A 20292-nucleotide genomic window follows, 5' to 3' on the forward strand; every position below is an offset into this window, starting at 1 on the left:
CCAGGTGCCTCACACTTTAAAAGCAAGCACACAAATTGAAGATACAGCTCTGCTGTGGGGTGAAGGCAAACTTCTGTGCCATTTTTTGAAGAGCAGTTAGGAGAATTGACTCCCCTTTTTCTTTTCTTTTGTTTTAGATTTTTATTTATTTATTTGAGAGAGAGACACAGCTAGAGAGGGAACACAAGCAGGGGGAGTGGGAGAGGGAGAAGCAGGCTTCCCACGGAGCAGGGACCCGATGTGGGGCTCGATCCCAAGACCCTGGAATCATGATCTGAGCTGAAAGCAAATGCTTAACGACTGAGCCACCCAGGTGCCCCTCCCCTTTCTTTTTCACTTCCGCGTTTTGCTTATTCCCCTTTATCCCCTAGCGGGGTGGAGCCTGAGGTAGTCACTACAGTTTTCTTTATCTTAGCAAAGTTTCTGTTTATTTTTTTTGAGAAGGGTGAAGGCAGTTGTGTGAAGGGTTGTTTCTTTCCCTCTTAAACTGGGTGCTCCATAACCCCAGTATTTGATCCTCAGCAAGTTTACCGTTTTAATCAAAATGGATGTTTTGTGTAACTGTATGTTGCTAGACTGTCTCATTGAGCTATCAATTCAGCAGATATTTATTGGGCAACTACCATATCCAGACACTCTTGTGTTCTGGAGATAAAGCCTTGAAGAATCCTCCCTTCCTTGAGCTTCCAGTCTGGCATGGATGGTAGGCCATTAACCAATGGGGGTTATAATAGGAGTGTTTGCAGGTACTAATAATGGCCTTTAAATTTCCTTGTGAACTTGGAGCACTTCATATTAGCTTGACGTAGTTCTGTGGTTTGAGAGTTAAACTTTAGTGATCTGAGCTTAGGCTCCCAGGTTGTACAGGGGCTTCTTCAGTGCTACTGATTTCTGGTTCTATTTATATAACCCCAATGTGGAGAAATCTGGGATGTTCCCCTCCGGTTAGTCCATTCACAAGTACTTTATGTTTTCTGTATTTACTATGATGAATGATGTGAAACATGGACAATTGTATCTAAACTTCACTCTTATTAATAAGAGAAATGCTTCATGGTCCATTCCATGTTCAAACTGATTTACATTTTCCAGTAGCATAATTTAGTTTAGATCTTGAGTGAACTGGAATCTTAGACTGAGGCCCAGTCTGTGTTGGTATTGTGATGGTCAGGCCATTTTTTCCCACTTTGTAAACATTTTTATTGCAGTATAACATACATGTAGGAAAGCATATAAATCCTGAGTTTGATGAATTTTCATAAAGTGAGCATACCATTTCACTACCCTAGAGATCACGAAACAATAGTATCACTGCCCCAGAAATTTCCCTTATGTCCTCTTTCAGTCATGAGCCATTGCCCCTTACCCCCAGGCCCTGGCAACCACTAATCTACTTTCTCTGTGGATTCTCCTATTCTATACATTTCATATGAATGGAATCATACAACCTGTGGCATTTTTTTGTCTGGCTTTCACTTAGTATAATATTTTCAGGGTTCATCCATGTTGTAGTATATATCAGTACTTTATTCCTTTTTATGGCTGAATTTTATATCATTAAATGGAAATACGACATTTTGTTTATCCATTCATCATTTGATGAAAATTTTGATTTTTTTCTACTTTTTGGATATTATGAATAATGCTGCTATGAACATTCATTTATAAGTTTTTGTGTGAACATGTTTTCACTTGGAGTGAAATTGCTATGTAATAAGGTAACTATGTTTACTTCTTTGAGAAACTGCTAAACTGTTTTCCAGGGTGGCTGTATTTTCACATTTCCCTTAGTAATGTATGAGGGTTCTAATTTCTCCATATCTTGGCAGCACTTGTTCTTGTCTGTCTTTTTGATTACAGCCATCCTAGTGGATGTGGGATGGTATCTTATTATAATTTTATTTGCATTTTTCCTAATGACTAATGGTGTCAAGTGGCTTTTCATATGCTTATTGGCCTTTTGTATATCTTTTTTGGAGAAATGTCTAATCAGATTCTTTACCCATTTAAAAATTGGGTTATTTGACTTTTTTATTGAATTATAAGAATTCTTTATATATTCTGTATATTAGACCCTTATCAGATACATGATTTGCAAATAGTTCCTTCCATTCTGTGGGTTGTCTTCACTTTCTTGGTAGTGTTCTTTGAAACACAAAAGTTTTAAATTTTGATGAAGTCCAATTTATGTTTTCTTTGGTTGCTTGTGCTTTTATTATGTCTAAGAAACCATTGGCTAATCCACAGCCATAAAGATTTATTCCTGTGTTTTCTTCTAAGACATTTGTAGTTTTAACTCTCACATTTAGGTCTTTAATCCACTTTGGGTTACTTTTTATATATGATGTGAAGTAGAGGTGTTACTTTTTTTAAACCTTATTTTGATAATAATTTTTGGCTTCCATAGTTATATAAGTAATTCATTTAGCTTTCTCTGAAGTTAACATTTTACATAAACATAGTACAATAATCAAGACTAAGAATTTAACATTGGCATGATACAATTTACTAAACAAGAGTTTATTGGGATTCACCAGTTTTTCTACTAATGTGCTTTATCTGTTTGAAGATCCAATCCAGTTTTCTACATTGCATATAGGTATCATATCTCCATAGTTGTCTTCTATCTGTGGAGTTCCTCAATCTTTCCTTGTCTTTCATGACCTTGATACTTTGGAATAATGTTTATATGTTTTGTAGTATGTCTTTCAATTTTGTTTTTTCTGGTACGTTGTCATGATTAGTCTGAGGTTATGAATTACTGGGAAGAATACCCCACATATGGGGGCACTTGGGTGGCTCAGTCGTTAAGCGTCTACCTTGGGCTCAGGTCATGATCCCAGGGTCCTGGGATCAAGCCCCACATTGGGATCCCTGCTCAGCAGGAAGCCTGCTTCTCCCTCTCCCATTCCCCCTGCTTGTGTTCCCTCTCTCACTGTGTCTCTCTCTGTCAAATAAATAAATAAATAAATAAAATCTTTAATTAAAAAAAAAGAATACCCCACATATGATGTGCCCTTCTCAGGACATCGTATCAAGAAGTACAGGATGTTAAAATTAAAATGTGTCATTATTGGCGATTTTAACCTTGATCACTTGGTTGAGATGATGTCTGCCATGTTTATCCACTATAAAGTTACTGTTTTTCTCTTTGTAATTAATAAGTGTTTATTTTGTTAGAGATTGAAACTGGGCAGTATCTTGTTTTCTAAACTTTGCCTGCTAATCTAGCGTCCATAAGTGGATCTTACCTGCAGCAATTATTATTCTGGTGTTCTAATAGTGATTTTTTTATTTTCCTTACTCCTATATTTATTAGTTGGAATTCTTTTATGAGGAAGAGTTGTCCCTTCTCTCTCATCCATCCATCCATTTATCTATATCAGTATGGACTCAAGGATACTTATTATTTGGGTTATAATCTAGTACTATCATTATTTGTTTTGCTAATCAAATCATTCCAGCTTTGAGCATTGGTACCTTTTTAGGTTGGCTCCTTTGTCCTTTAATCATGCCGCCCTCCTTTTTTTGAACTTTTCCTTTCTGGCACCACAAGATGCTCCAGGCTCATCTTGTATTTCTCCTGTCCCAGCCCTGTAATCAGCTACCTCCCTAAGAAGCCCTGATTCTTTTTATTGCAGAATGGTATTTAGCAATCAGCATCTCAGTGTTAGGTGTGCTTACTGCTACTGGGGTGTCATTGCTTTATTTTTCATATTAAAAAGACTTTTAAAAGAGATATTATATTTAATTTATCTTAAAATATTTTCCAGCCAGTTTTTAAAGATTATATGATACATAACCAGTTGAAAAATGTAGACTTGTCTTTTTGCCTGTAAACAGTTTCCATTTTCAGTTTGTAATGAGTGTTATTATCTAATCTTTGAAGACATAATTTTTAAAAAAATATTTTATTTTTGGGGCACCTGGGTGGCTCAGTTGGTTAAGCATCCAAGTTTTGATCTCAGTTCAGGTCTTCATCTCAGGCTTGTGAGTTCAAGCCCCGCACTGGGCTCCATGCTGGGTGTGGAGCCTACTTAAAAAAAATTAAAAATAAGTAACTAAATAAGATTTTATTTTTAAGTAATCTCTGCACTCAATGTGGGCCTCACACTTATAACCCCAAGATCAAAAGTTGCACACTCCACGGACTGAGAGCCAGCCAGCGTTCTTATTAGGTTTGGAATTAATCCTCTTTTTAATTATGTTTTGATGATGTTTATATGTGAGTTAATGTTTATGTAGAAGATCAAGGCAGGCTTGGGATGGCCTGGAATGTAGTCTCTGCTGGGCCTGAGATGCGAGGTAGGGTTGTGCAATGGAAACAGACACTGAGTGACATGGCGAAAGGCAGGTACCCATTCACAGATAAGTGGGATGCATGGCAGGCATGAATTTTTCCCATGTCCAAGTGGTAGCAGTAAGTTAACTGGTGTTCCTAATTTTCTTTCTCCTGGGACCGTAATTACTCCTACACTGAGGTGGGAATGTTAGGGTGTGCAGGGGCAAGTGGCAGGTAGACATACCTTTGAAGAGAATAACCTGATTTAAAACATTTTGTAATATTATTTTCCAGTAGATACATTAATATTTTTTCTGGGGTACTTTTTTCCTATTACATCATGATGTGAAATATTTATGCTATGTCATCATTTTTAGGCCTTAATAAGGATATCAAATAAAACTTATTTTTTCTTGGCTTATTACCTGGCCACCTCTCCCTTATTTCTTATAACATGGAAGATCTTAACATAGGTAACAGAACCAGGGTGACATTAGCTGATGCTCTCTGTCCCCCTTTGATGCCTCCCAGGAATGCCAGTGGCCTGGGGGACAGAGATGCCTGGACTTGAGCTGTGGAGAGAGGAAGCTTCAAGCGGGAGGCGTCTCCAGGTACTGGGGCCAATCCACAGTTGATTAATGCCTGTATAGTTATCAGGAGCTAACTGACTAAACTAACATTGATTGCCCATACTTAAATTTATACTATTTTTTTTTTACAAGATAAAGTATGTACATAGATAATCTAGTAACTGTGGCAATTTGTGCAGTTTGAGATACTTGGCAGTGGTTATGTTTTTAAAAAAAATTTTTACCTAGGGAGTTTAATTGAAGTTTTAAAATTAAGTATGATTTTTTTTCTATTTTTTGATCTTAAGTACTCTGTGGACATTTTCATAACTATAGCATATAAAGATACATTACTTCTTTTTGAATATCGTATCTATTCCAAAATAAAACACTGGGCAGTCCTAAGAGGGTACATTAAAATGAAATTCTAGAATAGTTTGACAATCTAGTACAGAGTTTTTAAAAGGCAGACTTGATAGGTTATGTAGTTCTTACATCTTTTTAGCTTACTTAAATATATATAGCGTACATAAGCCCCTTAAATACACACACACAAACACACAGATATATATACACATGTTATATATATTTAAGGTACTCATATATATGGGTAAAATTTACCAACATTTTTTTCTATATTGTCATGCTGGTATTTTAAACCATAGGAAACCAAAGTCCAAAGGAACCACTGTGAAGTCTTTATGTAACAAAAAAATGAAATTTTGTATATTTGCTTTTGAGTTCATATTTTAATTTCAGGAAAGAAAAATCTGAAGGGCACTCACATAAAACTGAGTTTAGAGTCTAAGATAAAGCTATTACTACAGGCCACTAAATTTACCAATATGATAACTCTGGTATAATTTACATGTAATGAGATTTTCATAAAATAAGGCTAAATAGGTTATAAGTTTGCCATTTCTACTTTAAAGGTAACAAGGTAAAATGGTCTCAAGGTGAAGTAAGGGAGATCTATGTACGTGTGAAGAAGAATTACATATTATTAAATATTGAGTTGTTGAACTAATTTGAAGGTATATCCACTTACTGAAGAAATATATTTTTAGTGTTTACTATGCAGCAGAGACTATTCTAGGTGTAAAGGTAGAGTGGTGAACAAAACAGACCAGATTCTTGCCTTCAGGAATTGTGGAGACAGAGGTTAATTTAGGTAGGTCAGAATGTGAAAGCAGAGTAAGTAGAATATTGGCTTTGGTGTCATTCTCTATTCTAGAAATGGTAGATGGTTTTCATGTAATGTATCAGCTCTCTAGACCCTCCCCACAGCCCCAGATTGAGAAAGATGATATGCCACATCCTAGGTAGCGGGGAAAGAGGGCTGTGATTGCCCAGTAATGATCACTGCTAAGGGTGGAGTGGAGAATGGTGGCTTGTGTACTTTGGAATCAGACAGGCCCAAGTTCAAGCCCTACTTCTGGCACTTACTAAACAGGTAAACTTCAGAAGAGTTATTTAACTACTATGAACTTGCCCCCTCTTCTGTAAAGACAGGGAAAATGGACAGAATTGTTGTGAAAATTAAAAACTCCAGAAGATGCTCATTAAGTATTAGTTCTCCCCATCTTTTTTCTTATTTTAGTTTTCTTATATATACAAAGGGGATACCACTATTGGCCTTGTCTATTATTGTGAGGACTAACTAAGTGAAAGAAATGTGTGAAACCACTTTAATACGGTTTATAATGTGATATTACTATATGCTATATCTGGAAATGGAAGATTATTAGGCTCTTGGGCAGCTGGGAAATGGGAAGAACTCATGAATTCTTCCAGAAGTGGGAAGTCATGGATCCCGACATTAGCAACCCAACATTAACATAATTTAGCTACTCTTTGTGTTGTTTTCTCCCCTTTTTGTTATCAGCCACTAACCTGCTGCTCTTAATCTTATTTCTTCTTTACATTCCCCAGAGAGTATGGATTGGTCCACTTGAGCACTGGTATTCTTTTGGGCAGAATTTTCACACCCAGCCACATCTAGGTAGTTGGTAGACTGGCCTGTAGAGTTGCTGCCTTTGGGTCTGGTGTTTACTAGTGCTTATTCTGACAGGAGCTGTTCTGGCCTATTCTTGCTTCCTTTGCAGGGGCTATGGGGCAGGAGTTTCCCTCAGAAGGTGGTTGTGATCACTACTGACCTGTCCTAAGAAAATGCAGTGATTATTTAAAGGGATTGGAGGAAATTAGGATAGACTTTATGGTGGGAGATAGTCTTTGAGATTTCTTAAACTATGGATAATTATTTTCTCCTTTCAATTTTTCTTTGAATAAGTAGCTGGTGATTCACATTACTTCTTAGAATCGATTGAAAATCATTATTTCTTGAGTAGCACCCAGCTGATCAAATTCTCTTTAGATTTTAGGTTTCCAAAGAAAAGACTCAATAAGCTTTAAGTTATTAGTAATTCATGTGGTAAATTTTCTTGATAAACCAAGATTTCACCATTCTTTTAGAGGTAACTTTGACTCAGAAAATTATTTTCCTAATGTAAATCCCACTTAGTTCTCCCAGGTTCTCCCATGTGTCATTATTGAAGTTTGTGAACTATTTCTTAAAACTTTTGACCATAGCCAACTGGCATTAGAAGTACCTGCTAATGTCTATAATATATACTCAGTATACTTGTCTAATAAGATTTAATTCTTTTTCTTCCAGGTAATTTATCCTCAACATTCCAAACTTACTGATAAAGAAGTAAGTAAAAATACTGCTTCGTATAGTCTGCTATTATATTCTATTTGTCTTTATTGGTGTGTGTGTCAGCATATATAGCTTTTGTTTTCTTTTTCAGAAAACCAATATTTGCTATTTGTCTTTTCCAGATTCAAATTCAGGTAACTATTTTTCATGTGGCATTTTTTTTTTTTTTAAGATTTTATTTATTTATTTGACAGAGAGATGCAGCGAGAAAGGGAACACAAGCAGGGGGAGTGGGAGAGGGAGAAGCAGGCTTCCCGCGGAGCAGGGAGCCCGATGCGGGGCTCGATCCCAGGACCCTGGGATCGTGACCTGAGCCGGAGGCAGATGCTTAACGACTGAGCCACCCAGGTGCCCCTTCATATGGTATTTTTGTTGAATTTTATACTAAGGATATTGATTATACCTTAATATATAAAAATGGATTGAAATAGAATATTAGAATGCAGACTCAATTTCAGCCTAACAAGTCATTGATTGCAATTCTTAGTTTTATGATGCCAGTTATGTCTTTTTGATTTTAGTTGGTTCAACTTTTAAATAACTGTTATGTTGTAGTGAAGTAAAACATCAAGGAGCAATAAACTTGCAATAGTGAAGAGATCGAAAACCAGCAACATTGGTATGTTTGGATTTATAGTAAGTAGTTTACTTTCAGTTCAGGATTTGGAAGCTTACCAAGAACTCTGTTAAAGCAGTGAGTTAAAAAAAAACACACACACACAACAGGGTGAATCTGGTTATGAAGCACGGCCATCAATTACTTGTAATAGTTTGTGTTAACATATGTAAAGCACTTGGAATAGTGGTTAGCATATAAAAAGCAACATGTGAGTGTTTGCTATTATTACTAAGCTTGGTTTTGCTGGTCTTTTTCAAACTCTCCCTTTGTGTGGTCCTAATTGTTGAAATCTTTCAGGTTACCCCTTATATTTCCCTTTCAGAACAGCTTTTCAGGCTTCTAGTGACCAGAACATTCCACATCTTAGACCACACACAGTTAGAACCCTATGAAGCAAAGGCACTCCAGTTCCCTTTCCTTTTGTGGTTACTTCTAATATCCTGTTACTTTAGTTTAGTTAATCTGATTTGGGAGATTTGACATTTTAATTTTTTAAAAAAATATTTTCTCCTTACCTTATAAATGCTTCCAGAGTTCTTTCCTATACATTTGCAACTCAGCTTTCAGGAATTATGTAAAAAAGAAATGGTGTCTTGGTTTAAAAAAAAAAAAAAAAGCCTTTGAGAGATCCCAGTAGGGCTTTTATTCTAACCTGGAATTATTGGAATCTCTTAGCATGTTTGCCTATTAATGAAATAATGATAGAGAGGTCCTATAGGATCATTCCTCATTTCCTTACTAAGTCCACACATGTAGTTCTGAATATAGTGAGTGTTGGATTGGACTTCCAGGACTCAGGGTAAGCTGAGTTGTATGCATTACAGGATGAACTGATTTTACATGATTGGAGGCATGGTGGATTACACTGAACACTCTTCTCTTTCAGATCACAGCTGGTTTTCATGGCTTTTTTCACCTCCCTGCATGATCTTCAAGGTTAAGAAGCTAATTACATGCTGTTTGGATAGCCTTTTTTATTTTTTGTTTTGTAGTCAGTCTCTCCCTGTGTCCCTTTTTGTTAGAAGTGTAATCCATGTAAATCAGAATTTGTTCAGTATTTTAGGCACTTGAGTGACGTACAGATGTTTTGTAATGCCTTCCTTATAAGCTGCACATCAAATGAAGTAGGGTTTGTTTTACTTTAAGTATGGTGGATTTGTAGAAATAAAATTGACAAAAGGTCTTAAAAACAGACATCTTGCCATCTTAGGAGATGAACATTAATCTAGACAACAATAGGCTGTGAGTTTTATATGTATTTGAGAGTGCTAGTCTCAGTTGTGATTATCCAGTTTGTTTCACTTATATATTTATGAAATGCGTGTTGGGATTCCTGTGCCAACTTTGAAGTGGATTTAATTTTTCCCAAAATAGCTGTTATTGTTATGGAAGGAAATCCAGGTACGTAGAGTAGTCTTTAGGAAAGAATCATAATCTAGGTTTTATTTCCATGGTGCACACTTTAAAAAGGTAAAACAAGATTTAGACTCTCTGGCATACAGATAAAGAAGAATGCTTTTGGGATTTCCAGTGGAATGACTTGCCAATCCTCCATTTCCTCCACCTGCTATCCACACAGACCTTTAGATCCTGTGACTTTCCTCACAAAAAAATTTTGTTTGGTTTGTTTTTAGGTTTCAATATCTTGTTGTATTTGAGTGACTTTTATCTTTAGGAGCCAAATTTTGGATTTTAAGAAACAGATATATAGCATCTGGAAAATGCAAGGAATGCTGAATTTTGTGAAAAGGAAGTAATAAAACTCCCATAGCCATAAATCCCTATCCGCCTGGCTCCATTCTCAAATCATGGGTATGCTGTGAGAACTTTCCATTGACCAGCTGCACCCACAAGCTGTATAGAATTGGTCAGGAAGATAGTTTACCAGGTCAAAAAGGCTTTAGCCATGTTAGCCTTGTCAACTGAGGTAAATGGTTCCTGTTTTATGTTTCAGGGGTCTGTCTCTTCACACACTGAAGGTTACTAAAGAAATATCAACTGCTTATCTGTTCTCCATCCTGACCTCACCATTATCACGATAGGAAAGGAGACATTATAGATTCACAACCAGATTTTTTACATTTGCCATGCAGAAAATGATATCCAGGAAGGGCAAGGCACTCCTGATACCCTACAATCTCATCAAAATAAATCTGTATTGTTACTATGAGCCATTGCATTTTCCTGCTCTATCTTATTAAGTGTCTCAGAGAAATTAGTGTATACTTCTCGGTGGAATTTTCTTTCTTTCTTTTCTTTTGTAAAAAATATTTTAAGTTTTAAATTTTAATTCCAGTACAGTTAACATACAGCATAGTATTAGTTGCAGGTGTACAATATAGTGATTCAACAATTCTGTACTTAATCATTGCTCATCAATGTAAGTGTATTTTATAATCCGCATCACCTATTACACCTATCTCTCTACCCACCTCCTCTCTGGTAGCCATCAGTTTGTTCTCTATAGTTAAGAGTCTGTTTCTTGATCTGTCTCTCTCCCTCTCTTTTTTCCCTTTGTTTTGCTTCTTAAATTCCACATATGAGTGAAATCGTATGGTATTTGTCTTTCTCTGACTTATTTCACTTAGCATTATACTCTCTAGATCCATCCATGTTGTTGCAAATGTCAAGATTTCATTCTTTTTTATGGCTGAGTAATATTCCATTGTGTGTATATAAATGTGCAAGATGTGGTATGTGTGTGTATGTGTGTGCGTGTATACACACCATATCCTCATTATCCATTCATCTGTTGATGGACACTTGGGCTGCTTCCGTATTTGGCTATTATAAATAATGCTGCAGTAAACATAAGGGTGCATATATCCTTTTGAATTAGTGTTTTTGTATTCTTTGGGTAAATACCCAGTAGTGTGATTACTAGATTGTAGGGTAGTTCTATGTTTAATTTCTGAGGAACTCCATACTGTTTACCACAGTGGTTGCACCAGTTTGCATTCTCACCAACAGTGCAAGAGGGTTCCTTTTTCTCTACATCCTCACCAATACTTGTTGTTTCTTGTGTTTTTGATTTTAGCCATTCTGACAGGTGTGAGGTGGTATTGTGGTTTTGATTTGCATTTCCCTGATGATGAATGATGAGTGTTTTTTCATGTCTGTTGGCTCTTTTTTTTTTTAAACAATACTTAAATGTCTTCTAAAGGGAAAAATTGAACCATCAACATATACATCTTTTGAACTAAAACAATGCTAGAAGTATTTTCCATTATCTCAGTTTCATGTGTTTTCCTTATTTTTAAACTACTGTAACAAGTAAAGAAACTGACTTCACCTATCCTCCAGGCCCCTGTGTTTCTTTCCTCCACCACCAAAGAAATATTAATTTCTATGATTACATTTAGGTTTATATACTGAATTGCTTTTTAAAAACTTAAACATATCAGGTTTCTGCTTCCTTTGTTAAGAACTTCATGTGCTAAGGAAATATGAGTACTTCTTTGTATAATAGTAAGTAATAAAATCTTGAGCACATTTCATATTTAGTTTAATCTTATTAGTTCTAAATATAATAACCAGGAAGAATTTCAGTGACAAGCTACTTAATATGTCTTTTACTTTTTAAGACTCTTTATGGTTTTTTGTAATTATTGCCAGACAGTTTAGGTAAAGTTTACATGTTTTAAGAGGTTTGCTAGAAGTGATTAATGTTTAAAAACTTTATTAAAAACTTTTTAAATTAAAATGATGAAAATAGTGAATCTATTACTTGGGGACTTCCTGATTCTGCTATATTATGTCTTTTATATTATGTCTTTTAAAAGAAACTTATTGTGAAATGTAAAACACATACAAGGTCTAGAAATAGAACATTGTCAGTGCCTTAGAAGCCCCCTCATGTCCCCTCCTAAGCACTATTTCCCACCCCCTCCAAATGCAACCACAATCCTGATTCTTAGTGATAAGTGTCTTGCTTTTCTTTATACTTTTATCACCCAACCATGCATCCCTAAACTCTATAGTTTAGTTTTGCCTGCTTAAAAATATATGTATATGTGTGTGTGTGTATATATATATATATATATATATATATATATATATATATAAATGGATTTGAACAGTATATGTTCTTTTGTATTTGGCTTCTTTTTCTCATTATTATGTTTGTGAGTCAACATTACATGCAAACAGTTTAAAGATTTTTTTAATTAAATGAGGGAAATAGGAATAGGAAAAATAGTAAAGAGACCTAGGAGTTAAGGTGTATGTTTTGCTAATGGCTTTACTTCTAACCAGCAAAGATGGCTTTGGACAAGTCACTTGAATGCTCAGGATCTCCTGTTTTTCTCTAAAACATGATAAAATGGGTTTAAACAATTCATAGGACCTTTTTGGCTCTAACATTTGATGAATCTGGATAAAGAAATGTTATACTATGCTATTCTTAATTACTTTCACTTTTGTTTTCATTAGGTTGTCTTGGAGATACCCAGTTTTGTTTTAGATTTCGACAATCTTCTGGGAGGAGGGTGTCACTGCATTGTCTCCTGGATCATTATGACAAAGATTTACCAGTTTACTTAAAGGTTGGAAAAGTAGTAATAGAAAAATGTCCATGTGAGAGGAAACTTTAGAACTCAGCTACCTCTTATAGCATTCAGAAATATTTTGTTTTTATCTTATTACTATATTATACTGCTAGATTTCCTAAGTGAGTCCATTTTATAAGGATTCAGCATGTGAAAGAAAGGGACTTTATAAAGTTACTGTTCTTGAAACACGTAATGCTGTTGTGAAGTATAGAAATTGATTAGAATGTTGAGGTGATTTTCCCTCAATTTTTAATAACTCTTTGCTTCGATGTGGAGTTGGGGTGGTATTATACCAGTAAATATCACTCAAGTTGAAGATTCCCTACTTTATGATAGAATTATAGTTGTCTCATTTTGATTTTTTAATGAGTTTGTTTTACAGTTATTATTTATTAAAGACAATTTTAGCAATTCAGGTTATTTCAGAGGTAGGTCTCTGTTTGGTATTCCACATTTCCATCTCTAACTGCGTGAGGAACATTTCCATCTGGATATCCTATCAGCACATCCAGTATAACATCATTTGCCTGAAATCAGCATTTATAGTTAATCTCCCTGGTTCCATAAATGACAGGAGCCCTCTCCCAGTTAGCAAAGATACTACCTTCGAAATGTCTTATAGCCATCTACTCCTTTCCATGACCTTTTGATATTGGTATTGACATATTCTTTCAACTGTTAATAATAGCTACTATTTATTGGAGCTTGTTATGTTCTAGGCACTGTATTAATAAGTATGTGTTATCTCATTAATTCTCCTTACAGTGTTCTGAGAGAGTTCCTTGTGCAAATAAGGGAATTGAGGGCTGTTGAGGATAAGAAATTTGCCCAAAGATATGCCATCTTTTGTGGGTTTTTTTGATGTATTTTACACAGTGTTGCTAGCTAAAGTATACATATATATTATATAAAAATAAATATAAAATGACTATGTTGCTTAATGAATAAAGAGCTAATGATAGTACTGTTTCCTCATCCTCACTTTTTGGGCCTTCCAAAGTAAGACCTTTACCTTTCCAATTTCCAACTTTATCTCCTTTCTATACAGGTGCCTTATTTTAGCCAAACTGAACTATTTCCTGAGGTAGCTTGTATTTTTCTATCTCTCCTTATTTTTGCTCAAACTCCTGGCTCTCTAAACCTGGAATGTCTTTGTCTTTGTTTAAATCATATCCATCCTTTGATGCCCAGTTTAAAAACAGCTGCCTCCATGAAATCTTTACTGATCCCCATAGACAGAGGTAATCTCTTTCCTCTTGGCCTCTTTGTAACACTTTGTGCTTTCTATATACCCGCCTTGAGCTTTGTTTTTATCCCTCTTTAGATTATGAGCTCCTGCAGGAACTGTATCTGAAGCATCTTTTAACTTCTCTAACACAATGCCTTGTTCAAAGTAGGTGGTCAATAAATATTTGAGCAAAGAGTAACAATCCAATTAGGAACTGGGTCAAAGTTTATTTCATTAGGATACAAAAATTTCTTATGTTTTTTGGAATGTAGTCACTTTCTTTTTTTTTTTTTAAGATTTTATTTATTTATTTGAGAGAGAGAATGAGATAGAGAGAGCATGAGAGGGGGGAGGGTCAGAGGGAGAAGCAGACTGCCTGCTGAGCAGGGAGCCTGATGCGGGACTCGATCCCGGGACTCCAGGATCATGACCTGAGCCGAAGGCAGTCGCTTAACCAACTGAGCCACCCAGGCACCCTATAGTCACTTTCAAATTATATTTTGATAAACATTTCAGTGTTTCATTTTTATTAGGTAAAAATAGAACTGGCTTTGTAAGATTCAGATAGGCACTTAACTCCTTTTTCTCTCTCTCTTGAAATATTACATTAGAATACCTCATTTTATTAAGACTGACCCCTAACTCATGCTTGTAGGCACAGTTAAAATATATATATATACAGCATTGGGGGAAACAGAATTTTATTGTTTCCTGACTTCCATTAACTAGTACAAATATGAATAAAGAACATAAGCTGAGTAAATTATAGTGGGAAAAATCTGACTTCAGTACTTTAGTTATAATTATTTCCCCTTTGGGCAAGCTAGCAGGTTTGTATCTGCCAGTTAGTGTCATGATTATTTGTGTTGGTGGAAAAGCATAACTAGCTCTTTGTGTATACCTCATATTTCAGTTCAGGTTTATAAAGGAGCATGATGATAATAATAAAGGATGGCAATATGTTTTTTTTAATTTGTCACTTCTTTCATAGAAGGATCCTGCTTATTTTTACGGATATGTGTATTTCCGACAAGTTCGAGATAAAAGTCTAAAAAGAGGCTACTTCCAGAAGGTAAATTTCGTATACACTAAGGGAAAATATTTTTATATTGTGGCTAGAAAAATAGAAACTGTAAGGATGAATAGTTTTTAAAGTCTTTGATATTTTTTCTTTAAACATACTACAACTTATATTTTATTTTTGTTTTTTTAGATTATAGACACCTGTCCCTAGATTTTTAACTAGTATTGAATTTTGCCTTTCTGCTATCTCTGTGCTAGATTCCTGGCGGTAAATTATAGATGTTGTTTGAAACTATCAAAAGCCAGAAGAATCTGCTTAATTGTCACATTTTGTAATAAGGGAAAGGATAAACAGATGATTGTAGTATTGTTACAACTAATAAAAGCCTGCAGTATCTTTTTTAAACCGTTAAGAGTCAGTAAATACACTTTAGCAACATCTTAGTCATTACTGTTTCCACTCTAAATGTACAGTCATTTTATTTTCTTAAAAAAAAATTAGGGGCACCTGGCTGGCTCAATCAGAAGAGCACACAACTCCTGATCTTGGGGTTATTTGTTCAAGCCCCATGTTGGCTGTAGAGATTACTTAAATAAATAAACTTTTAATAAATTTTCTAACCACCATTTTAAAAAATTTTGGTTCTGATTTAATCCCAACTAACAGGGACACGCCTTTACCTTTTGTAACTAGAATGTGCCTTGACTACTACTTGATATTGGATGGAAAAGTAAAAAGTAGTTTTCAAGAAAAATAGATAAAAAAAGATTGGTATAATCCATATCCGAAGTGATCCAACTATAAAGTCACAATTTCTTTTTTTTAGATTTTATTTATTTATTTATTTATTTATTTATTTATTTATTTATTTGAGAGAGGGGGGGAGCATGCAATAGGGGAGAAGCAGAGGGAGAAGGACAGGCAGACTCCATGCTGAGCGCAGAACCTGATGCGGGGCTCAATCCCAGGACCCTGAGATCAGGACCTGAGCTGAAATCAAGAGTTGGATGCTTAACTGACAGAGCCACCCAGGCACCCCAAGTCACAATTTCTAAGTATATGGCTATGACTATTGAAGACTAAGATACAACAGTCATAGGTCTTAGTTTGAAAGAGCATCATAATTTGCTCTTTCTGTATTAGGAAGAGTTCATCTGGCCAATTCCTGATACTGTTTTGCTAATGACAATAGCAGCGAGGCCTTGGAAATTATCCATGACATTTGTCTACTGATAGGAAATTCTTTTTCCTGGAGAGCAGGAGAATCTGTGAATATGCCTTTATGCTCTTAAGCTGTAATAAAGTGAAACTTTTTTGCATTCTGCAACTGTAGTTTTATGTAGTTTTTCTTTTAATCATCCACTGCAAAAGCTTTATTTCAAAATCCACACTTTTTGCTGAATTTAGCTTGTTAATAATTGATTATGTAAGAAATGACAAGTTTAAGTTATAATCATTAGGAAAATAAAAAAACATACTTCTTTTTTCTCTCCAGTCCTTGGTTTTGATCAGCAAACTACCTTATGTTCATTTTTTTCACACTGTGCTCAAACAGATAGCACCAGAATATTTTGAAAAGAGCGAACCTTATTTGGAAGCAGGTAAGTTAAACTTTGTGTGAGTTAGATACCTTTAAGAAGGAGTTGTAAAAATTTTACTGGAAATGGCTGATAAGTATAAAGTTGACTTTCTAAAAAAAATTAGTTAAGAATTTTAAGGGCTATATGGTAGGAGAGAGATGTAAAACTCTTCTGCACCTTTACCTACAAACACCTTTTATTATCTCCTTTTGCAACATAGATGATGCCTATTTATTAGGGTAATAATAAACAAATATGGAGTTGACAGCTCTGCTTCTCAGAGTACTATTTAAACAGAAATCTTTATGTCAGTACAGAGGCCTCTACCAGGTGGTATGCTTTTGTAGCTAATTTTACTAGTAAAATTTAAACCTATCATTTTGTTGCTTTCAAAAAATTTATGAACCAGTTTATATCCTAGAACACAGGTATATTTCTGGTGAAATGTAAGATATTTTCACTACTTTTACTTTTCTTTTACCTTTTATCTTCCACCTTTCCAGTATATTTTTCCTGCTCTATAGAAAGTGGAGTTCTAATTTCTAATGTTTTATTTTTCATATTTTAATATTTGAACTTATAATAAGGAAATATTTTATTTTTCAGCTTGTAATGATGTTGACCGATGGCCTGCCCCAGTGCCAGGGAAGACATTATACCTGCCTATTATGGGGGTTGTAATGAAGGTAATACCTTTTATTTCATTTGTCTCCTTTTCTGAGGAACTCTAGGAAGTTCATAGATGAGTTTTACTTTTTAACTTCCTAATGATGTCCAGTCCTGTTACTGCTTTCACTTGTATGTGAGGAGTTACAGAGATATCACAGTTCCTCCTGCTGCACAGAGCCATTAGTCACACTACTCCAGGGGCCACCTGTCCTGTTTCATCCTGTAGAGTTTGCACAGAGGTGTCATTCTTACATAATACATGTGAACGTAAATGCTACCTTCTAGACTTCTGCAACTCTATTGCCCTCCAGGGATGGGTGGAATATTTTGTAGAATTGAGTATGAATTAGTAAAAATTAAAAGAAATTAGGAAAGCCATTGGGTCTTAGGTTTAAATGATCTTAATGTGTAATGTCAGACCAAACATGTCCATCCCAGGGTATTGTGCTCTATTCACTTTTCCTTTCTTTTCTTTTCCATTCCTTTCCTCTCCTTTCCTTAATGAATTAACATTTTGCTTGCAGGCTTTGTATGAATGTTCTCTAAGTGCTTTTGCAATTCATTTTAAAGTTGGACTTATTTTTGGCAATGCTCTGTTTTTAGATGTACTCATTTCTGTAGGATGTGTTCTGTTTTTTTCCCTGGGAGATCATCAAAATAGTACTCGTAGCTCTGGGTTGAAAGTTCTCATGGTTTCCTGTTAGATTTATCCCATAGTTTGGCAAGCTTGAGAGGGTGTGTTTGGGCGTGTGTGTATTAATGAAGCAAAGATTGGAACAATAAACAGGAAGCAGTATGAAGCTGATGCCCTTTTTCTGTTTTCCAGCACATTTGCTTCTCAGTGGGTTAGTGATTTCCATGTGTATGGGAATATAGAAACCTTGGTTCACTTACTTTCTGCTGTGACTAAAGATAAATAAGACTGTAGTTTTTAAATCTGATGTAAATACTTTGTTTTTATGGCTTTTTAGCCTTGCTGAGTGTACATTTTTAGTGGTAAGAGTGTTTCAGATTCTTCTTGTAATGGGACTCACAAATTATATAAAAGACATTCTTTTGTAGCCAAAGTTAATTTCTTCTCTTTCTCTTTAAGGTACGGATTCCCACATGTCATGACAAGCCTGGGACAACTCAAATAGCGCAGTTAACTCAGCAGGTAGTGTGGTACTGTGGTAGAATAATCCAGCATATATAGTCTTTTTAACTGAATTCTTAAACTAGCAAATGCAGTTTCTTGGGTTTATGATATATTTCTGAATATTACTGAAATACCCCATTAAATAATTTTGTAATGAATTGATAATAAACTTTCTAATGTTTCTCAGATTGTTTTTCTTGTTATGTGGTAGACACTAGAGAACTCAGAATTTATACTGTAGCTGTGAGGACTAGGGGAAAATACATAAAACTTCTTAGTTTCTTAGAAGAGTGGTCAACAGACTTTTGTTTGTAGGAAACACAGTCAAAAGGATTCTGTAGTTATGATTGTCTTTCATTTCCACCAAAGCTACATCTGTTCATGGGTGGGGTTGAAGTTTTTATTTGAAATATTTTAACTGGTATATTTGCCACTCCCATTGTTTGAATTGAATTAAAATGGAAAGCAGTAGGAAAACTAATTTTGCCTGTTATGTTATGGTAGTATTTCATGCAGTGGTGAATTAATCTAACATCTGACTATTAGGTTAATGCTTTATCCAAGATATCTGTCATCCTTGATCTTCTGTGTTAGGGGAGATTGGTAAGACCCATTCTCTTTGTGGCTGTTTCTGGAAGAAGAGAATCTTAAAAGATAGGGTGACATAGCTTATTGATCACAAGATAGATATGTAAAAAATCAATTTCTGTAAATTTTAGTGACATCTGTATTTTTTTTTTTTTTATCTCAGGCAGACACACATATATCTGTTATTTTACCTACTGTTCATGAGGTGGATCTTTTCAGGTAAATTTTATTAACTGCCTTTACTCTTTTACTTTGTGATATTGTTTTAAATTTCTTTAGGAAATGAATGTTCTTAAAGGTAGAAAAAACTGGAAGAAAAAAAGGAGGGACAAAAACTGGAAGAAAATAGTTATTATGTTTCACATATTATTATAAATCAATGATTCATCCCTGACTATATATTATGAGCTTTGACAGGGAAATTTGGGTATGGACTGGGTATTACATGGTAGAAACAAATTATTTTTTGTTTGGTTTGGTGTGAGAATGGTGTTGTAATCATGTGAGAAAATGGACTTACTTTTTAGAGATGTATTTTTAAGTATTTTGAGATGAAATGTCATGAGGTTTGTATTTTATTTTAGAATACTTCAGTAAGAAGTGCCTGGCTAGCTCAGTTGGTAGAAACTAAGACTCTTAAAATACTTCAGTAAGAAAAAAATTAATGAAGTAAAAATGATAAAATATTTTTAACTCTAGATGGTATATAAATGGGGGTTGTTACACTATTGTCTTTATTTTTCTGTATGTTTGAAACTTTAAAAAATGCAAAATAAAAAAAGGGAGAAAGAATCTAGCACTTCAAAAAGAAAAGGAAACGTACCAATGCCTGTGCCTTACCCAGAGCAACTATATAGAAATCTCTGGACTGGTGCCCAAGTTCCAGCTCCTAGGTGGTTCTGATGTGTAGCTCAGCTTGAGAAACCACTGCTGTTGCCGAGCAGTTATTAAATAGTAATACATACAATCGGGAATCATGTAAAAGACTTAGAATGGGTTTTTTGGTTTGATTTTTGTGTGTGTAGAATTTTGTGTGTGTGTGTGACCTTTAAACTGCATGGAATATTGCTTCCAAGAGTGATTTGTTTTATATGCTTGATTTGTTTTATACACTTGGCCCTAGTATAGCCCACAATCCCACTTCTAGGAATTTACCCCAATAAATATGAAAGCACATATCCACACAAAGACCTGTATGCAAATGTTTATAGCAGCTCTATTCATAGCAGCCTAAAACTGGAAACAATGCAAATGTCCGTAAACTGGTAAATGGATAAACAAATTGTGATCCATGCATATGCATGGAATACCACTTAACATTAAAAA

The 20292-nt window shown here is 35.0% G+C and overlaps 1 protein-coding gene across 5 annotated transcripts in view; it reads left to right on the forward strand.

Moving 5' to 3' along the window:
* The window catches only part of DENND6A (DENN domain containing 6A), a 57766-nt gene that overhangs the window by 7018 nt on the left and 30456 nt on the right, over positions 1 to 20292 (forward strand). The window contains exons 2-10 of one of the 5 annotated variants that reach the window (XM_054504680.2): positions 4814 to 4893; positions 7526 to 7564; positions 7662 to 7704; positions 12621 to 12733; positions 14959 to 15039; positions 16487 to 16592; positions 17178 to 17257; positions 18334 to 18396; positions 19130 to 19185. In XM_054504680.2, coding sequence (XP_054360655.1) covers positions 4816 to 4893; positions 7526 to 7564; positions 7662 to 7704; positions 12621 to 12733; positions 14959 to 15039; positions 16487 to 16592; positions 17178 to 17257; positions 18334 to 18396; positions 19130 to 19185 — 659 coding nt within the window. In that variant the 5' untranslated portion in view covers positions 4814 to 4815. The remainder of the gene's footprint in view (positions 1 to 4813; positions 4894 to 7525; positions 7565 to 7661; positions 7705 to 12620; positions 12734 to 14958; positions 15040 to 16486; positions 16593 to 17177; positions 17258 to 18333; positions 18397 to 19129; positions 19186 to 20292) is intronic. The other 4 variants (XM_054504679.2, XM_045862127.3, XM_064594695.1 and 1 more) reach the window with 4 other exon arrangements.

This window comes from Mirounga angustirostris, unplaced genomic scaffold (genome assembly GCF_029215605.1).
Source record: "Mirounga angustirostris isolate CCGP_5_RB_7025 unplaced genomic scaffold, mMirAng1.0.hap1 SCAF_1, whole genome shotgun sequence".
Classification (NCBI taxonomy): domain Eukaryota; kingdom Metazoa; phylum Chordata; class Mammalia; order Carnivora; family Phocidae; genus Mirounga; species Mirounga angustirostris.